At 36.8% G+C, this 19,644-nt stretch overlaps 1 protein-coding gene across 8 annotated transcripts in view; it reads left to right on the forward strand.

The window, feature by feature from the left end:
* The window catches only part of PCLO (piccolo presynaptic cytomatrix protein), a 384,880-nt gene that overhangs the window by 212,714 nt on the left and 152,522 nt on the right, over positions 1 to 19,644 (forward strand). For all 8 annotated transcript variants that reach the window (XM_069801695.1, XM_069801688.1, XM_069801689.1 and 5 more), the window contains exon 7: positions 16,052 to 18,260. In XM_069801695.1, the coding sequence (XP_069657796.1) occupies positions 16,052 to 18,260 (2,209 nt within the window). The remainder of the gene's footprint in view (positions 1 to 16,051; positions 18,261 to 19,644) is intronic.

Here is a 19,644-nt window from a genome sequence, read left to right on the forward strand (position 1 = left end):
GAAATTAATGGTACTCTCTGTTAATTCAGTGAGCATTGAGGAAATTAGAATGAGGATCATGCCTTCAGGAAATTAAAATGATTTTTTTTTCTCTGAACTGTTTTTTCCACTATTTCCAATATAAGGAGGCTTTTTTGCCCTTTCTTTAAAACAAAACCTCTCAATTCTGATTATTATAAAAAATGGAATGCCCAAATAGATGGAATGTGGGAAACAGGGAGAAAGGCTGTTCGTTTAAATGATTAAAATAATACCACTGGAAATGTTCTAGTAGAAAATATCCTTTAAATCTGAATTTTCTATTGGAGAAGTTCAAGTTCACACAGGAAAGAATAATGGAGTTTAGTATAGCAGGGGAAAAAAAAAAATAAAGTGATATTTTGCCAGCTCTCTATGGAGAGAAAGTACAAATGAGCTCCTGACAGCTGTCAAGCTGAAAAATTAGACAGTGATTCTCTTGAAACACATTTTTTCCTATCCAGATTTAAAAAATAAAAAAAAAAAACCCACAGGCATGGGTTGTTTTTTCCTCTACTTCTGATCCTACTGGAAATACTTTTGGAAAAAAAAAAGCTTTTATTAATGGAGAAGAATATCCAGTTGTCTGACTTGTTCTAGAAGTATTGACAATACAGTCAATAAAGTAAATGGTGGGAAGTGACAGACGATGATAATCAGCTCCATTTGCTTCAAAGCCCAGAAGGGGTTTGATACATAGAATAGCTCTGAATGTGTGTATCGAACTGGAGATATTAATAGAATAGCTGAGACTGTAGAAGTCTCATTTTGCATCAGATTTGCAGTTCTCTTTTTATCAGTCTCTAGTAACTTATTTTGACGTGTGTCTTACCCATATTGATACGTTATGTTACACAGACACTGGAATGGGAAATAAATTAAGAAATAACGTAGAACAAGAAAGATATCCTGCTCACAAAGCATAGAAATTTGAAATAAAGTATGTTTTAACTTCATTATACTAAACAGCTGGTAACTATGTAATGGGGAAAAACATGTAAATTCTTTAAACTACCAGTATATTTCTGATCCTCTATCTGAAAACCAGTCATCACTTGTGAGTTTTCTGCTGAAAGTTGTAGTATTACTAATAATCTACTATTACACTCCAAAACTTTTTTAAAGAAATGTGTTTAAAATATTTTTTCCTGCAGTTCACAATATTCAGAGTTTGAGCGTAGTTTGGAAATCTGGTGGTGAACTGAGAAAGAGCAAATTGAAATCAATGCTTTATAGTTTCTCCTGAGTTGGTCATACAGAAAGAATAGACTGAACAACAAGCTGAAGGTTTTCAGGTGTTTGTTCTTTTTCACCTGCAGTTCAACAATTGGAACATAGTTTCGTCAGGATAGGATCTGCAACACAATTTCAAATCAAAGTCCATCTAATTCAGCCCTTTCTCCATGAAAGCAACCAATTCATATATTTTCAGAAAACAATCAGACGGTCAACTTCTGAGGCTAAGTGTCTTCCTCTGTAATAAAATTTGGCTTACCCCTGGAAAGCTATTGTAATATTTCTTTTAAATTTTTACTTAATGCTAACTATTAAATACAATATATTTTCTTTAGCCATAAAAATGTTCTTTTTTTGATCTGAAGACAGAATGGAAAATACACATATTTATTATATCTTAGAAAACATTCAGTGCTTTAGGGAAAGTGTTGGGATAGAGTACTTTTTTTTCTGAACCTGTTCTTCCACTTCACATAGGAAATCCACAGCAGACATTTTCTCATATTGTATGTTTCCAAAGTGTCAAGCACAGTGGTTTCTGAATAACTAAATAGGTTCCAAATCACTTGGATCACTGGGTGCTTACCCTTCTGGGGTGAGCTAGAGAATTATGTACAAAGACCCACATACTTTTTACATATAAACACATGATTTTTCACAAGACATAGAGTATATTCCTCATGTATATGACCCATATTTATAAAGTGGTGCAGTGCTTTTCCAGTGTTCTTTCAGAACTGCTGCATAGGAAGACTACGTGGTGTGGGGGCTTCATGACATGAGCAAAGATGTTGAGGAAATTTCTCTTGAATGGAACAGGCTGATCTTATGCCCTGACCCAGATCTATGAGCATGTTAGAAAGTAATGGAATCACCTTTTCTCTCCTTTTCAGAGTCTTCTTTTTAAGTCTTACAAAGAGCTCAAGGTTTTCTTTTTGGAGGAGACCCTTCCGCCAGTGGGTTCCTCCTGACTTGGTCCTGAGTTCTAGTTGTTCTAAAATTTGAAAAAAAACAGTGTTCTTCTTATGTTACTTTGAACTAAAATATTTTGGATAAGTATCCCATTTCTAATTTATTTGTCATCTTACATCTCTGAAATTATTATTATTATATTGCAGCATTATAGTTATATTTCATGAATATATAATTTGTAAAATGCTATAAGAAGGAATCAATACTGTGGCAGAAAAGCAGTGTAGATTAAAAAAGTTGGCTATGGTCAGATACAAAGTCATTTAATGTTTTCCAGAAAGAGAGCAGAGCAGATAAAGAAAAATGTTTCACCATTACTTCAGTAGTTAGTGTTTGTGTGTAAATTGATGTTCAAACAACACGATAAGGAATTGAACACTAATACACAGAGCTCATAGATAATGCATGCTGAGGTAAATGCCATCAATGATTCGTCAGTCAAGATAATCTCATCACTATTCAGCCAGTCTGGCTCCTGTCTGCTATATGTACAGCTATGTACTAGAATGATTACTGTGCCTTCAGATACCAGAAGAGAGATCTGAGAATTAAAGGATTTCATGTTTCCTGCTGAAATACAAACAGCTGGTTCTGTAAGTATCACAAGTCCTGTAATACTTGTAGAAAGGTTCTTTACTTTTGTTTATGGACTTATCAGAGATCTATGAACATAAATACTGTCATCTGAAAATAAAGTAAAAACCATTTAGGTTCCTGCCTCGATGACTTAGAAATTAAATAACAGCAATCTTCGTCATGGGAGATGACATGATGATTGCTGTCCTGCTCTGTCCAAGGCTCTAAAATCAGTGCATGATTGATGCTAAACAATAACCTTTTATCAGTCTTAGCCCAGAGGCAAATAAATTAATGTCTAATAAGCCTGAGACCCTTTAAGCATTAACTTTGATGCAGAGCCAAAATATTTCAGCTAAGCAATATTGCTTTAGTTGCCTTAAATAAACACCAAAAGTATTCATAATTTGCAAAATATGAAATAAAAATAATTTTATTAAGTTTGTCATTTAGATCTAGGTGATCTTAAAAGCTAATGTTCTTAGGACTTGCACAAAAGCAGATTTGTCTCAAAATAAAAAAAATTGAAACAAAAACTCTGCCACCCATAGATTTTATATAGGTGAACTGATGACCAAAACTATTCTCCTACATCAAACACTGTCTACCATCTAGGTATTTAGTGTTTCAGGTAGCCATTCCTCACCTCTACGGAACTATTAAACATACCATTATGGCCAGTAACTGAATGGTGACTTTCAGAAATCAGCTGCTTAAAAGTCTGTGCTTCTTGTCTTTCCATCCTTTGACTTGCTGTTTTCAAAAAGCCGAGACCTCTTTCCAGGGTGGTTCTTACCTTGGGGATGTCCAGGTACATCCCCATCTGACTTTTTATAAACATAGCTAAAGGTCTTTCTTAACTGTGACATGCAGTGGTACCGTTGTGCAGTGAAGGTTCAGAAGAGCCCTTTTCATGCTCAGCTGTTTTTTCCTGTTTTCCAACTAAATATTAACTAATAAGTGTTCTTGTCTTATTTATCCTGATACCGTAAAGCCTTCACTGTTCTTGTTTTGTGCAATACTGTTTTCTTAAACCTTTGTTGTGTTGGAGATGTGTATTAGAACATTTTCTTCTGACATCCTCACCAGCTAAAATCCATCAGTCACTTCTGCTTTTTTCAGTCTTTAGGGAGCCCATCTTTGACAAATCACACTTGCACCCAGCACTTCTGCTTTGAACCCATAAATACTGCCATGTGTTATATGTAAAAAGGTGTATCCATACACTGCGCCTTAGGCTGCTATAGGCCACAATGAACGTCAGCCTATTTGAGATTTCAGAGCAATCATTTGACTTTCCATGAATATATCTGGACCCAAACAACATTGAATGACATGACTGTAAAGCCTGATATTTTGTGAAGTTAAATGTCACTAGTGTATTCAGTAGCCATTCAGTTTGGATGGTCTGGATAATTTTTCAGCCCTACTGTTTCACTGGTCTAGAATGTGCATTTGAATGGCTATGTACATTTCATGGTTTAATTCATTTTCTTTTCTTTGTAAACTCTAGGTTTACTCTGAAAGACCAACTTCAGACTCATTAGTGTCACTAGAAATTTTAAAACAGTGAGAACAACACGTAAAAACAACAGAGAACCAACCCAAATGTGCGTTCATCTTGTAAACATCTTTTACTGTTTATTTCCTGTGTTTCTATAGTAAAACTCACTGTGCACTGCATATTTAGGGTAATTGGTTTAGTCCATTTGCACATAATCAAGTAGAGCTACTTTTTATTTGGATTTATTTTGACCTGTGGCAGTGGTAGACAAAGAATGGTTTGGAACAAAAATAATAGGGTCGCTGAAAAAGAGGGCAGGAAAAGAATCTTTTTCCTTTTGTATCTGCAGTGAAAGTATATCCTAGATTCCAGGTCAACCATAAGAATTTTCATTTTTATGAAATAAAAATTTTATTTTGACACATTGCAGTTAGTTTAAGTTCTGTTTCTCCTTTTATTTTGATACAAATGTAGGTTTAGAAGCTGTAAATGGCACATCTTTCACATTAACTTCTGTATTTTCTGCTGCCTTTATTTTTAACTTCATTAGTGTTTAAAAGTAAGCTTGCCAAATTTCTATCTTCCTGTCCTGCTTGTCACAGTAAGCAGAAATGGGAAGAGGAAGGTCATGATTCTAAAATAGTATAATTGCTATTAAAATAGTAGAAAGAAAATTTATTAAAGGTTACTGCTTTCTTCTTCCCCAACCCTACACAGTTGGGTTAGATATCACATTGCCTGCAAGGCTGTCATCTGATTTAATTTATCCAGGAGTGGAACACTTCCTTTTCTGAAAATTAATCTGTATTTCAGTGTTAGTCATATAAACCATATTTAATAATTGCTAAAACAATCAAGTCTAAAAATTATATCCGTTTACACTTGAAAAGATGGAGGTTGTTCTAAAAATCAGGACTTTGTCACAGCTTTATTCACAGTTGAGCTAATCAAGACTGAGTTGAGTGCCTTGACTGGATTTCTTTGGTGAAGAGCTGGTGCTGATGTCCAGTCTGGTTTTAAATACTCTCAAATGATGAAATATTTGTCACTTCTCTTTCCCAGTTCCATTAATTAAACCTGGTGTAATATCAACAGACTGTAGAATGCATATAAAAGAAAAACAGGGAAAAAAAGTAAACTTTGAAAAAATGGTTTCATGCCTTTTAAAAGACTTTTGCGTTTGAGAAAAAAAGAGAGATAAATGTAAACAGGTAATATAGTGAAAGCTGTTTTTCTTCCCTGAGAAGATGTTCTATTTTGTATCAGTATAGCAAATTTCTGTACATGTTTATTCAAGTACTAATGCCTTCTTTGAAAAGTTGGCTTTTTGAAGGTTTGGGATGGGGTGGAAAGAGGTTAATTTGGTTTTGTTTAACTAGCATCCCTTGGAAATGGGTTTATGTCGAACTGGAAATGCCATTCTTATATGAGAATAAGAATAGGAATATGGGGTTTTGTGTGGTCTGGCTAGTACACTTTCTCACTGTAGAAAAAGTGTAATGGAAAATCTGGACATACTGTGAGTGGTTTTCACACTTCATAAGTTTAGCCATCTGTGGCAGACGATCTATCCTGTGTGTTTGTTGTCAGGTTCAGTTACATTCCTTTAAAAAGGGAGAGGATTGGGTTGGCTGGAAGCTTCTGGAGAGAGAGAGAGGGAGAGATTACTCCTGCCCTGGGAGCAACTGAGCATATTTTAGGAGTTCTCATGCTTCAGAAAAAGAGGGGTGGAAGGAGAGGGGAAGCAAAAAAGTTTCAGGCTGAAGTTCAGGGAGATACTGAGAAACTGCAGAAAAGAGAGAGGAATGGACTCACAACCTGAGCTGATGGAGCAAGCAACTTGTCCCGCTGAGGCAGAGGGCATTACGCAGAATTTGCTGCAGCCCCGAAAGCTGCAGTTGTTGGAATGGAGTGAAGCCTGGAAGCCAGGCACCAGTGACCAAGGAGGGTTTCACAGAACTCCTTTTGTTTCTATTCTGCCTTTTGTTTTTATTCTATTCTCATAGTTGTAATGCTTGGGTTTTGACAACTGTGTAACCACCGTGAAGGACTATTGGTGCTTACAGAACTTGGAAAGCCTTACAGAGCTATATGTGGTACCAAAGCAGAGTACGAAGTATGTTTTTCTACAGTAGAATATGTTGTTTTGTTAAACTTTAAGGCACTTTGGGAAAGGGGGAAGGAAATTTGATGCAGGCTATTCTGCAGGTGCACAGCACACGGATGAAGTCAGGGCTGAGCAGAAAAGCCAGAGAAGGCTTAGCTGTGGTGCTTATAGAAAGGCCTGAATGAAGCAGTTAGGTACTTTGTGAGTTTGTTTAATCTGTGCCTTACAGCAGGAGTTACGTGCCCATTGTTCCCCAACATGAAGCACATTTTAGAGAAAGTGATTAAGCAGGGCTCTGCTCACTCTGCCACCTTTAATCTTAGACCAAGGAAGCAAAGCATCATGAGCGCAGAATAAAATAAATACTGCCTAAACAATCAAACTGAGCCAAGCCCAAAGCCTTTGATTGCTGCGAAGGGGTGTCATTTCTGAAGAATTGCAGAGGTGGTGAGATTCCTGCATGGAGAAAAGGATTAAAACTCTGCTACAAAACAGATCCTACATGAGGAGCCAAAAGCAGGAATTCAAACTGCTGCAGTTCCTAGGAGTGGGACCGACCTCCTCTGTCTTGAGACATTTACAGGTGACATCTGTGTTACATGCAGCTGTTTCTACAGTAAGTAAGAGAAACAGGTGTGATTATGGAGTGAGCTGAAGAAAAATTGCACTTTCTTTCAGCTGAGTAGTCTGGGAGACTAGCTCAGATTAGCTCTGTACATTATGTCTGCGCTTGGGCAGATGAATCCTCACTCTTGCGAATAAACAAGGGCTGTGGCGCAGCATGTGGAGTCTCGTCAGCTACCATTCTTTGGAGGAAGTCAGTAGTGAAGAAGCAGAAAAAGCCAAGATTTTCTCACACCTTTTTCGTTTCTTTGTTTTTTTTCCTGTAAAACAAGATTAATATTTCCTTTCTTTCAGAGATAGAGGGGGGTTTGGTGGTGTTTTATTTTTAGTTGTAGCTGAAAGTTTGTAAAGTAGTCTGATATCAGGTGAAAACAGATGGTGTTAATTCAGCATATGCGTATCCTACTGATAAGTATAAACTGTTCTGAATTTTTCTCACCAGTGGATTCTCAGTTGGAAGGATTTTCAGTTAGATTGCAAAGGAAGAGAGTTTAAAGTATGTTCCCATTGAGTGGGAAAAGACTTTATAATCCAGTAAAATTTTCCATAGATGAGATCTGAGTTTCAAATAAAATTTATTGTTCTGACTGAGGGGGATGACATATAATGATTTGTGTGTTACATGATGAGAAACTGTATTATTAATTACTATGAGTGAATGAGCCCATGCTAAGGATGTTGCATTATGTGCAAAAAGATTTATTCCAAGGACTTCATCATTCCAAGATGAAGATGACTGATGTCTTTTTCTACTGCCACAAACAGCTTCATGATCAACCAATCCTGAAACTAACAATTAATACATTGGTCCAGTATCCTTTAATATAACTGGTTTGAATTACCAATGGCAGAATCACATCACCTTTGTATTGGAACATATTACTGAGATACAGTTCTGTGTCATTAGTTAGTTAAATCCAAAAACAGGCTATGCTGGAGGCTGGGCACATCATGTGCAAACAATATTTGTATCTTAACCTAGCACAGGCATCAAATGGTCCATCTGCTTCATAGAACTTTTGATAACTTTCCACAGGTTAGACTGAGAAGTTCTGAGTATCTACGGTTCTGTATTTATGTAAAATGCCTCTTAGACTGTCAGTGAAACAATAGAGGAGAAGAAGAAGTGATGATTGATTAAGAAACACTAATTATGTTAGAGTGTAGTATGCTATGTTATAGTATAGTACATAGTCACCATGAGTCTACAGACTTTGTCTTAATCTTGTTAAGCACCTATCTCATAGCAATTGTAGCTTTGCCATTAGTGTTTCTCTAGATAGGGAATCTTTCTCTCATCCACTTGCTGTTATGCAGTACATAGAGTTCCATATACGTCATCCTCTGTTTTGTCATTTATTTCATAGTTTTTAGGTTGTCAAAGCAGAATATGCTTCAGAAACCTTCTCTTCAGAAACTTTCATGAGTCATAAGGAAGATAGTATCTAGATAAATCCATTCATTTGAACCCTTTTTTTTTTTAAACAAAAATTGGACTACTTTCTTAAAATTCACAAGTGATTTACAAATGAGGGAAGATTTTAATTCACAGACAAAAGAATTTATTCTGAATTCTTCATCATATTCAGGCTTTGGTCCTGGACTAGGGCTACAGAACTATAGCACTCAGACTACTAACTGGAGTTGGTACCAAGAACACAGTAGCGTAGCAGTGGGAGAACAATATTTTCTTTTTGTGAAGTCCCTTGATAGTTTTTATATACTGATATATAAATAAAATACTTAAAAATATTTAACATATTTTAGTATGAAGCATATAAAGACAAATATTTAGTAAGCATCAGTAGGTATTACCTATATATCAGCTATATATATTCAGCACTGTTTTCAGGTGGTTTATAGCAAAGTATGAAATCTTTATTTGTCATTCAGAGAAGAAATTCTGACCATGTTCTTCTGTTTTGAGGACAAGGTTTTTCCCTTCTCCTCCCCTTTCCCCACTTCCCTTCATTTTCCCTATTTCCCTCTTTTTTATTTTTCTTTTTCAGAGATTGAATAGTGGGAAAAATATTGAGCCCATTTGGTACAGAGACTTCAATGCGGAAGCAGTGCTCAACTCTGACAATTTGACTCTTTCTGTTAGCTTGACAGATGCCCATTGTCTGAATCAATCTGCCAGAGATTTTTTCCCCATTGTAAAGTAACTGAGATACATGTAATTCTATATACATTTAATATAATTGGACAGCAAATCTCTTATATAAGCTTGTATCCCAGAACACTTTGCAAAGATAAGTAACATGATTACAAAGATAAACAGCAAAGAATAGCAGAAGCAAAAAGAAATGAAGAATAAAAAAGAAAATAATTGTTTTCAGGTGAATTTTGAAGATAATATTACTGTATGAGGTAGCTGGAAGCATTTCCCTTTTGTGTAAGGGAAAATTTACAAATAGTATTGAACTGTACTAAGGGGAATGGGTAAAGAGACTGCTGTGTCTTCAGTGAGCAGAAGCAGCAGTATAGATACTGTTTGTAGATAGAAGCTGAGGAAATTAAAACATAAGCTTGTGAATAATTTGTAGTTGTCTAAAATCAGTTAAATGCGCATGTATGGAGTATTGTTCCAGCTACAATATTTAAAGTCAAAGTTTCAAAACATTGGATTTTATTCTTCTCACAAACTGATTCTTCACTGATGTGTTTCTGCTGATTTAAACTGCTATTCCACATTTTTACCAGTATAAATTGAGGAGGGAATTGCCCTGTTGCCCTTACAGGCAAAAGTTGTCAGTCTTGTTCCAAATGAATCACAAATCAGTTAGTCTGTGTAAACTACCTCTTCTATGCAAACAACTGAGAACAACTATTATGCCTGCTCACATAAAGTAGATGAAATGTAGGTTTAGATCCCTTTGAAAATCACTGTGTAAGGGCCACATCTGTCTGTAGTTTGCATATCAAATTTCCACTGAATTTCTTCTTCTTCCCCTGAGATCAAAAGAAGCATATGGCCTTTTATGTGTTTAAATGAGGAAAGAAGTTGGAATCTCATGTCACGTCAGCTGTTAGGAAGTGCACTGTGCTGTTCCCCTTGCATTTGAAGTGAAAATGGCAATTTCAAACAATTTCACAGAGAAAATGAAAGGAGCAAGAGGTTGGAAAGTACAGAAGTGCTCATCTGAGGAATGAGTGACTCTCTGACTGATAGGAATAAAAGCAAAAAAACTCTGAATAATGCTTATTGTTTTGGAATAGACTATTTCTAAAAATTTTATATTGGTTTTAACAGAAGAGAAATTTATCTTTACAGAGCCTCCAAAGGGGGGGGGGGGGAAGGCAACATGAGAAAATCAGACTGACTGGCATCTCAGTGCCAGTGATTTAGAAACTAGTTTTCTGCCTGACTGCTCAGTCCCCAGAGCAAAATACTTGCAGAAAAGAAAAAGATAAGAGTTATATTAAAGGAAAGCTCTGGTATATTACTCATGAAGCGGCGTATTTCCCTCCCATACACATGGCCAAATTCAGCCCATCAAATTCATCTTCCACTCCCCTGGCCAGCAAAGGCACACAAGCCAAGACAGTACAGGTTGGCTGATAGGGTATTACTGATGGTTAGAATTTGTTCAGAGCATGTATTACTCCATTCACAGCACTGCTGAAGAGACTAGCTTTTCTAAATACATGCTTTAATATGTTTTCCTTGCCATGCACAGTTCATCTGCTTCCCTTTACCTGTTGGCTTCAGAGGTGGTTTGGCACACTCTGTGGTTCTTCATGCCATAAAAGTGACCCCGTGTCAGCCTTAGCCAGCGGAGGGAAGTTTCTCAATATTCTTGCTCTAACATTTGTTACCGAGGGTTAACGAAGCTGGTGCCCTCTAGTCAGTGGTTACCGCATAATAGCTATTAAGTCCAGAAGGGTCCACCAAAACTTAAATGAGAAACTATTTCTTTGCACAGGACAAGCTACAAAACATTGTCCAGTATCTCTGTCTGCATCCTACAAGAAGATGCAGTTAAGGATTCCATACTTACAATGAAGTAATCCAATATTAATGTATTGTGTTAGTATCTTTTGGAATTAGGTTTAATGAAAGCAATTTTAAAGATACTGTTAAATTACCAAGAGGTCCTTAATGAATGATAACTGCTTTCCATAGATTCTTTGAAGCAAATTAAATGTTTAAAATAACGAATTGCCAAAATTTCTAACTGTTCTTACTGATGCATTTCTAACGATGAGGAGCACATACCGTAATACTGAGTAACACATACCAACCCTTTATAAGTAGAACGGCTTCATCACAATTTCAATTTTTACTGTGCGTTTTGGGGGTTTGGAGGAGTTGCATTTGGGGAATTTTCTGATGCATGAAAAATCCCAGATGGGAGAGCTGGAACAGAGAGAGCTATAGCACTGGCTTCACCTTCTACCCCATTGCTGCCTTAGTAACCTGCACTGATCACCACCTAAAGTGACCTCTTTTCTGAATGGGAGAGTAGTTTCTGTCCCTCCACTGCTTGACATCTTTTCTAGATGCAATTTATTCCCAGTAGTTTCATTTAACACATCAGCGTGCAGCTCTCGAATTGATGCTAGTCATGAGATTGCTGAGCAAGCTTATTGACTGCATAGTCCATGTTTGAAGACAAAAACTATTATTTGCATTGTTTTTCTGGTGATCAGGGTACAGCCAACCTTCTGCTGACATTTCAAGTCTGTTGCAAGTCAACATCAGATGCTTCAGGAAACCTTACCCTGCAGAGGGTAAGGTTTTGTTCCTCTAGAGTGTAGAACAGGCTTATCACCATGCTGTTGAGTCTTCAGAGGATTGTGGCAGAGGGGTGGCTTCAGCTATGACCGACCCACTTCACCTTTGCTTTTTCATAGCATCACAGACTGTAGGTAGTCTGACATCACTGTGTCTATTATATAGACAATCTAGTGGTGGCAAACTCTAGTAAGGATGTTGTCATCACAATTATCATTGGTTTGTGCATATGCATTTATGCATTATTTGCAGGATTTGTCCCTACTTATACCAAAAAATATATATAAATATGGGTCTATTTTGTCAGTTCTAAAGAGGACAGAAGAAGTTTAAGTTTATTTGTGTTGTGATCACAGAAAATGTTAAAAGAACAATAAATAATGAGGCTTACATATTTCGTAGTAAAATCCAAAATATGCAAGAAGTATATAAGAGTTGTATGTCCAAGAGTGAAAGCTCAGTTCTTTGAGCAAATGAAGCTAATATCCAAGTATGGCTAGATGACTAGAGCGAGAGGAGGATGCAAGAACAGCACCATATCATATTCAAACAAATTAAGTTGAGAAGAGGAGCAGAAAAATTGAGTAACTAGAAACAAACACACTGTTTAGAGGTAGAAATTAATCATAAATCTCCTGAGCCATTCAGTCCCCCAAAGGAAACTATCTCTTTAAAACAGATAAAAGCAGTGGAACGTGTGAGTATTTCCTAGTGCTTGACTGATTCTTGTAGTGGTTCATAGTCTTGCTGGCCTTGTCAGCAATGCCATCAAATTGGAGAAGACAAAAATAGGTAGAAAAAAGAATTTTCACAAAGATTCTCAAGGAATAGGATGGTCATCTCAAAGGAATTACTCCAAAGTCACCACACAATTTAACAGCGTTCGCAAGCCTTTGTCCAGATGACCTCTAAAAATTAAAACTCAGGAGATAAAGCACATCAAGACTAAGGTGTATTGGCAAGGCAGAAAAGGAAGGGTTTGCTAAATGTGTTTGCACGAAACCTTCAGCTCAGTGTTTTGAGTTCCTCACTGTGATGTTATCTTGTCATTGAACCACAGACTCAGGAGTGCATTCTTCTCCCATCTTTATTATGAAAACATTGTTAAGCTTAAAAATTGGTGGGGGAGGGGGAAGATTGTTTCTTCCTGAGTTCTTTAATCTGTAGTGTTGGGGAGAACGTATCTATAGTTTTATCTCAAGCTTTGAACTTATTTTAGCAAGGTCAGCTTTGCCTCAGAAGCAGATCTGATTGCCATTGTGTCCATCCTGAAGGGGTGTCCGAGATTAGTGTGAAATTCTCTCCATATACAAGGGTCAGCAATACAGTAATAACATTTATAAGGTTGTCAATGGTGAAACGAGAAGCAGAATAATTTACTTCTAGTTCTTAAGATTTACAATCAGCATTTGGAATGATCACTTGCTAAACAGAATGATTTTTAAAAATTATTGAGGGTGATAGTAGATAGCTAGAAGCAAATGGGTTAGAATGAAGAACATGGAAAATGTGATAAAATATGGTAGACGACTTCATGGCTTATTCAATCAGAGAGCTTGCCAAGGTCATCTGTCTGACATCTAACCTAACCTTTAACCAGTAACTGTCAGGCCTAAGAATACCTGCCTGTATTTGATAGGTTTACTTGGCTCCAGAGTAGTTTCATGAAGAGTTCTGCCCATCTTCCTTTTGGATACTTTAAACCTAAAATGAGCATAACATAAATGTGTTACAGGGACCAAAAATACAGGGATAGGGCTAGACAGCACAATTACTCCTTTCCACTCCCAATTCTTTGTGATAATGAGATTAGAATTTAGTGAAGATTAGCTCTAGCTTGTCTTTTTTTCCTTGCTAGTTAACAAATTCAAAGGAAATGCAAAAACTAAATTTAACAACTACTCTAAAATTATCTGCCAAAATACCGCAGTTGAACTTCCCTTCAATCTACTAATGCAGTTCACAGGTAACATGCTGACATAGCTGATGATGAGAATATCCAGGAAGAAAATAAAACCCCACACATTTTATCACAATACTAAAATACATTTATTTTTTTCTTATCCCAGTATAAATATCAAGTAAAAATAATTAAGACTTGCCTTTTGTGAGACTAGCAGCTGAGAACTAGAGGTTATCAACACTTTTTCAAAAGCAAGTGGTATATCTTCCTGTAGTGTCTATTAGTCTGAGTTTCTTTAGATGTAGACAAAGATATAAAAACAATACGGGGGGGTTATAAAATGCATTATAAGCTGATGCTGGGATTTATTCATCAGCAACTTAACTGTCATCTGAAAATAAAAATTCCATAAAGTATTAAAGACCTTTTAATGAATGTGTTATTAATAGCTCTTCACCAATACCAGTGACCATCTGTGACTGCTTCACCATCTGTGATTGCTGTTTAAGTTTGGGAGGGGGAAATAACAGTGGTATTGCACTGAATTTACAATATAAATTAAGAGCCAACTAGACCTACTGTAGATGATTAATTTGTCTTTGATTATAAGTACACACTGAGCAAGAGAATATTAGTTTCTTTGATTTGTTGGCACAACATGGGTTTGGGAAACGGCCACAGGAAGCTGAAAACAAAATTAAATTGCATTTATTGAAATCTGAAACATGCAAAAGTTGATGGAATTTAGATTAAGAGGATGAAAAGAGCTTAAATGGCACTTGAAAAGGTAGTGAATGTTTCTTTAAGGATCCATGACAAATGATGTGTTGATTATTGTGATTTGCTAAGGTTAGGTAACAGAGGAGCAGCAAAATAGTGTTGTCAACACTTTTTAAATAAAAACTTTTACAATTTGTTGACAACATATTAGAATAAACAGAGAAAATAGTGATTTATAAACTCCTAATTAAAATTATTCTTGTTGACTTCTTATCTGAGTGAAGTATCATTTATTTCCGAAGAAATTCCATTTTTAATTAGTAACAGTTAATTCTTGCTAAAGTGCTGTCCTTGCCTGCAGAAGCAGAAGAGTCAAGTTGTTAATATTCTTTTTACTTCCCTTATTAAACTGTGCTAAAGTGTTACCATATTTTGCTATTAATATGGCTTCACTCTGTAATGGCTGAGGTGATTATTTTTAGTGTATGTGTATAGATCAATCCCTTTTTCTTTACTAAGGCAACATTTGTAAGAAGCTATTGGGGAGATAGGATACAATTTCAAAATCATTCAAGTCCCACTTCTTAATGTATCTACATTGTGTGGGAGCCTAAATTTACTTCAAAACTAAAAAGAAGTTTTCAAAACCTCTAGTAATTTAGGGTACAATTTAGATTGCATCTAACCAATTGCATCGCCTACTTTCCTAGTTGATGAATAGAGATAGGCACCTCCAAAAAATGACTCATCAGCCAAAGGTAGGTAATTCTCCTAGATCAGGATGAATCACCCTTCTGCCATTAACTGTGGGGAAATCTGGACATCTGGACTGAACTAGATTCCTATATTTTTATACTGCTTAACTTTTTTTAAGTTTTAAACTATACCTTTGCATCCAGAACAAATTTCATTTAAGAAAGTCTTCAATGAACTGAAGAAAGCGCATACCACTTTTGTAAAGCACAAGAATCTTCCCTGAAAATATATATGTAGCAGCAGAGGTGAGGCAAAAATTACGAGATCGACTAAGACCTACCTGTTGTACCAAATGTGTTGGCACCAGAAAGTCCTGCTTTGGTGTCTGGATTTCAGTGCAACTTAGAGCTGCTTAGTATGTGTTCAGTGTTTGCCTCAGAGACTTCTATTCAATTGTACATATTATACATATATTTATATATGAATATATAAATGTTCATATACGTATATATGTACATTTATAATTATAATTTTTCTATTAAATGTTATATAAAAGAAAGGTGCATAGGTCTATATATATTCCCCTCCCACACACATATGCACTATATATGTTTATGTATAAGCATATGGAAATAAAATTAAAAACTTTTAAATTACAGTCAATTCAATTTCAAGAATGTAAAGTAGATTTTTTAATCTTGGGCTAAACTAAGTCCTAGTGAGTGTCACCGTTATTTTGCATTATATCGCTTATCTTCCTGACCTTTAGCAGACTGACGGCATTTTTTCATGCTGTTTTCTGCTGCTTATTCACAGATACCTCAAGCGTTCCTCTCCATTAGAGAAAGTATGTGGTTAAGACATAAAGCCATACCATGAAAAAAATTTAAACAGCTTGTGATTCATTTGCAATCAAGCCTCCAGAATAGTGATTCAGTCATGTCTCTTCTATTGCAGACAAAAGGTTCTTCAAGCATAACTCCATCAGGCACTCAAAAGAAGGTGAAGAGGACTCTGCCCAACCCACCACCAGAGGAAGCAACAGCAGGGACTCAGTCGCCATATACTTCTGTGGGATCAGTTTCACGCAGAAGGATTTGTAGGACCAACACTATGGCCAGAGCCAAAATTCTTCAGGATATAGACAGGGAATTGGATCTGGTCGAACGTGAATCAGCCAAGCTTAGGAAGAAGCAAGCAGAGCTAGATGAGGAGGAAAAAGAAATTGATGCCAAACTGAGATACTTGGAAATGGGCATTAATAGGAGGAAAGAAGCCTTACTAAAAGAAAGAGAAAAGAGAGAGCGTGCCTATCTCCAAGGAGTAGCAGAAGAACGTGATTATATGTCAGACAGTGAAGTTAATAATACCAGGTCAACCAGAATAGAAACTCAGCATGGCTTGGAAAGACCACGTACTGCACCCCAGACAGAATTTAACCAGTTTATGCCACCACAAACCCAGACAGAAACACAGTTTGCCCCTGCTACAAGCCCATATGCTCAATATCAGTATTCATCTCCTGCCCTGCCAACTCAAGCACCAACTCAGTTCACACAGCAATCACATTACCAACAACAGCAGCCTTTGTATCACCAGCAAGTTTCACCCTATCAGACCCAGACAGCTTTCCAAACAGGAGCTACTATGTCCTTTACTCCACAGGCTCAACCTCCACCATCTCAACAGCCATCATATCAACTCCCATCACAGATGATGGTGATACAGCCAAAGCCAAGACAAACCACATTATATTTGGAGCCTAAGATAACAACAAACTATGATGTAATTCGCAATCAGCCTCTCATGATAGCACCAGTTTCAACTGACAATAATTACGCAGTTTCCCAGCTGGGCAGTAAATACTCTACCTTGGACTTAAGGATAGGACTAGATGAGAGAAACAGCATAGCAAGCAGCCCTATATCAAGCATATCTGCAGATTCATTCTATGCAGATATAGACCACCACCACACACCCCGAAATTATGTGCTGATCGATGATATAGGAGAACTTACTAAAGGAACAGGAGCACTTGGTTCCAGTTTTAGCCTCCATGAGAAAGATCTGACCAAAACAGATAGACTGCTTCGCACAACTGAGGCCAGGAGAGCACAAGAAGTGTCAGACTTCCTAGCACCACTGCAGACTTCTTCTAGGTTACATTCCTATGTTAAAGCTGATGAAGACCCAATGGAGGACCCTTATGAGCTCAAACTTCTGAAACACCAGATAAAACAAGAGTTCCGTAGAGGTGCAGAAAGTCTTGATCATCTGGCTGGCCTGTCACAGTATTACCACCAGGAGGGCAGCTACAGGCATTTTCCAAAATCTGAGAAATATAGCATAGGTAGGCTTACTCTTGAGAAACAGGCTGCTAAGCAGCTCCCAGCAGCCCTCCTTTACCAGAAGCAGTCAAAACACAAGAAAGCTTTGATAGACCCCAAGCTAACAAAGTTTTCACCTATCCAAGAAAGCAGAGACCTTGAGCCTGACTATTCAAGCTATATGACTTCTAGCACTTCAACACTTGGGGGAATTACAACTAGGGCAAGGCTTCTTCAGGATGATATCACTTTTGGCCTTAGAAAAAACATCACTGACCAACAGAAGTACATGGGGCCACCACTGACTTCATCCATTGGAGCAGGCCTTGGGACTGCACTAGGTCCAACAATGAGATCCACATTACAAGATGAAGCAGACAAGTCTTATAGCAGTGGTAGTAGATCTAGACCCTCATCTAGACCCTCCTCAGTTTATGGGCTTGATTTGTCATTGAAAAGGGATTCTTCCAGTTCTTCTTTAAGACTGAAAGCCCAAGAAGCTGAACCCTTAGATGTTTCCTTTAGCCATGCAGCACCTTCTGGAAGAACTAAACCCACCAGTCTACCTATTAGCCAAAGCAGGGGAAGGATCCCAATAGTAGCGCAGAACTCAGAGGAAGAGAGCCCACTAAGTCCCGTTGGCCAGCCAATGGGAATGGCAAGAGCGGCAGCTGGACCCTTGCCACCAATATCCGCAGATACCAGGGACCAGTTCGGATCAAGCCATTCATTACCTGAGGTCCAGCAACATATGAGGGAGGAGTCACGGACTCGAGGCTATGATCGAGATATAGCCTTCATCATGGATGACTTCCAGCATGCCATGTCAGACAGTGAAGGTAAATTAGGCCTCAGACTGGTATCTTACTATCACAACACAAATCCTCATTTCTATGCATGTGTCTAATTTTTGTTATACTTCAAAGACTTGTTCTTTTTTCTGTTCCTTGGTGCATCTTCTGTGTATCTACATTTTTGGGGTTTGATTTGTTTTGGTTTATTTGATATTTTTATTTTACCTTAACAGCAGTTTCTGGATGGTGTTAAGCTACTCTAGCATGCTCACTATATTGTTGTTGATTTGCTTTCCTTTTGGTTTGCTTGCGCATTTTCCTTTTCACTTGTTGATGTCTTCTTTTCTAATGATATTTTGTAGAATATTCCATGTACAATACAGACCCTACCATCAGTCTTTATGTGGAGCCTTCTCCAGTGACTGTGAATCATTGAACTTACTTGCAATAGTTTTTATTGGGATTTGGAAATAATCTCCCAAATCTCTAAAAAACTCTAGTAATTTTATTTGCATGAAATTTCATGATAGAATTCAAGAACTGATAATTCCATCTCCCGATGCACCACTTTAGATCTGCATTAATATAGAAATAGTATGTTCATTAAGTACATATTGTATGTTAGAACCATATAGAGGTTAACGTGATAGCAAAATAACGTTCTACATACGGTTTGTTGAAAGCATCCTGTCATGTGCACTCAGAATTGTGATGATGTAAGATAATTTGTCATTTGGATGGTGCAAGACAATCTCATCCTTCAATAAACTTGCATAAAGTATTTTACTTCTATTGATGGATTATGCAGCATAGCTGGTTTTATATGCACCCCATACAATATGTCTGCCAAATAACCACAAGAGTTTATCTCACTTAGGTTCATGAAAGGAACCGTTCTGATGTATTATAAATGGTGCAATTAAAAATGTTTCTTCTGAATAAGTACAGCAGAATGTTAAAGCTGATGTTGAGTACTAAATAATTGCAAATTATGTATCAGTTTTGTTTGAGTCAGTTCAGACTTAATATATTCTAAATTGTTTAAAAATCATAAAGACAGTTTGAAAGAAAATGAAATTAATATGTTCAAAATTGTATGCGCTCCCTTAACTTTTTCTTATGTGTATTTACTGCACAATAAAAGAGACTTTGCATGCGCTATATTGTTTGTAAATGGCAATGATTGTCTCAAAAGACACATTTGCATGATTATGAAGTAGTATGGTTTATTTTTCAGGTTTATATTAACCTCAGTGTTCATCATTGCATTATTGCTTTTTTACATACGCTGAATCTTTCATAAGCATTAGAAAATTGAATCTATTTGCCTCCTGATACTACAATATATTGAAGGGTTTTGTTCTGTAAGTTCCTCTTCATATTTCTTAGATATTTACAACCCCCTCATGAAGTCTGTGTTCCAGGAGAG

This window comes from Haliaeetus albicilla, chromosome 14 (genome assembly GCF_947461875.1).
Source record: "Haliaeetus albicilla chromosome 14, bHalAlb1.1, whole genome shotgun sequence".
In the NCBI taxonomy this organism is placed as follows: domain Eukaryota; kingdom Metazoa; phylum Chordata; class Aves; order Accipitriformes; family Accipitridae; genus Haliaeetus; species Haliaeetus albicilla.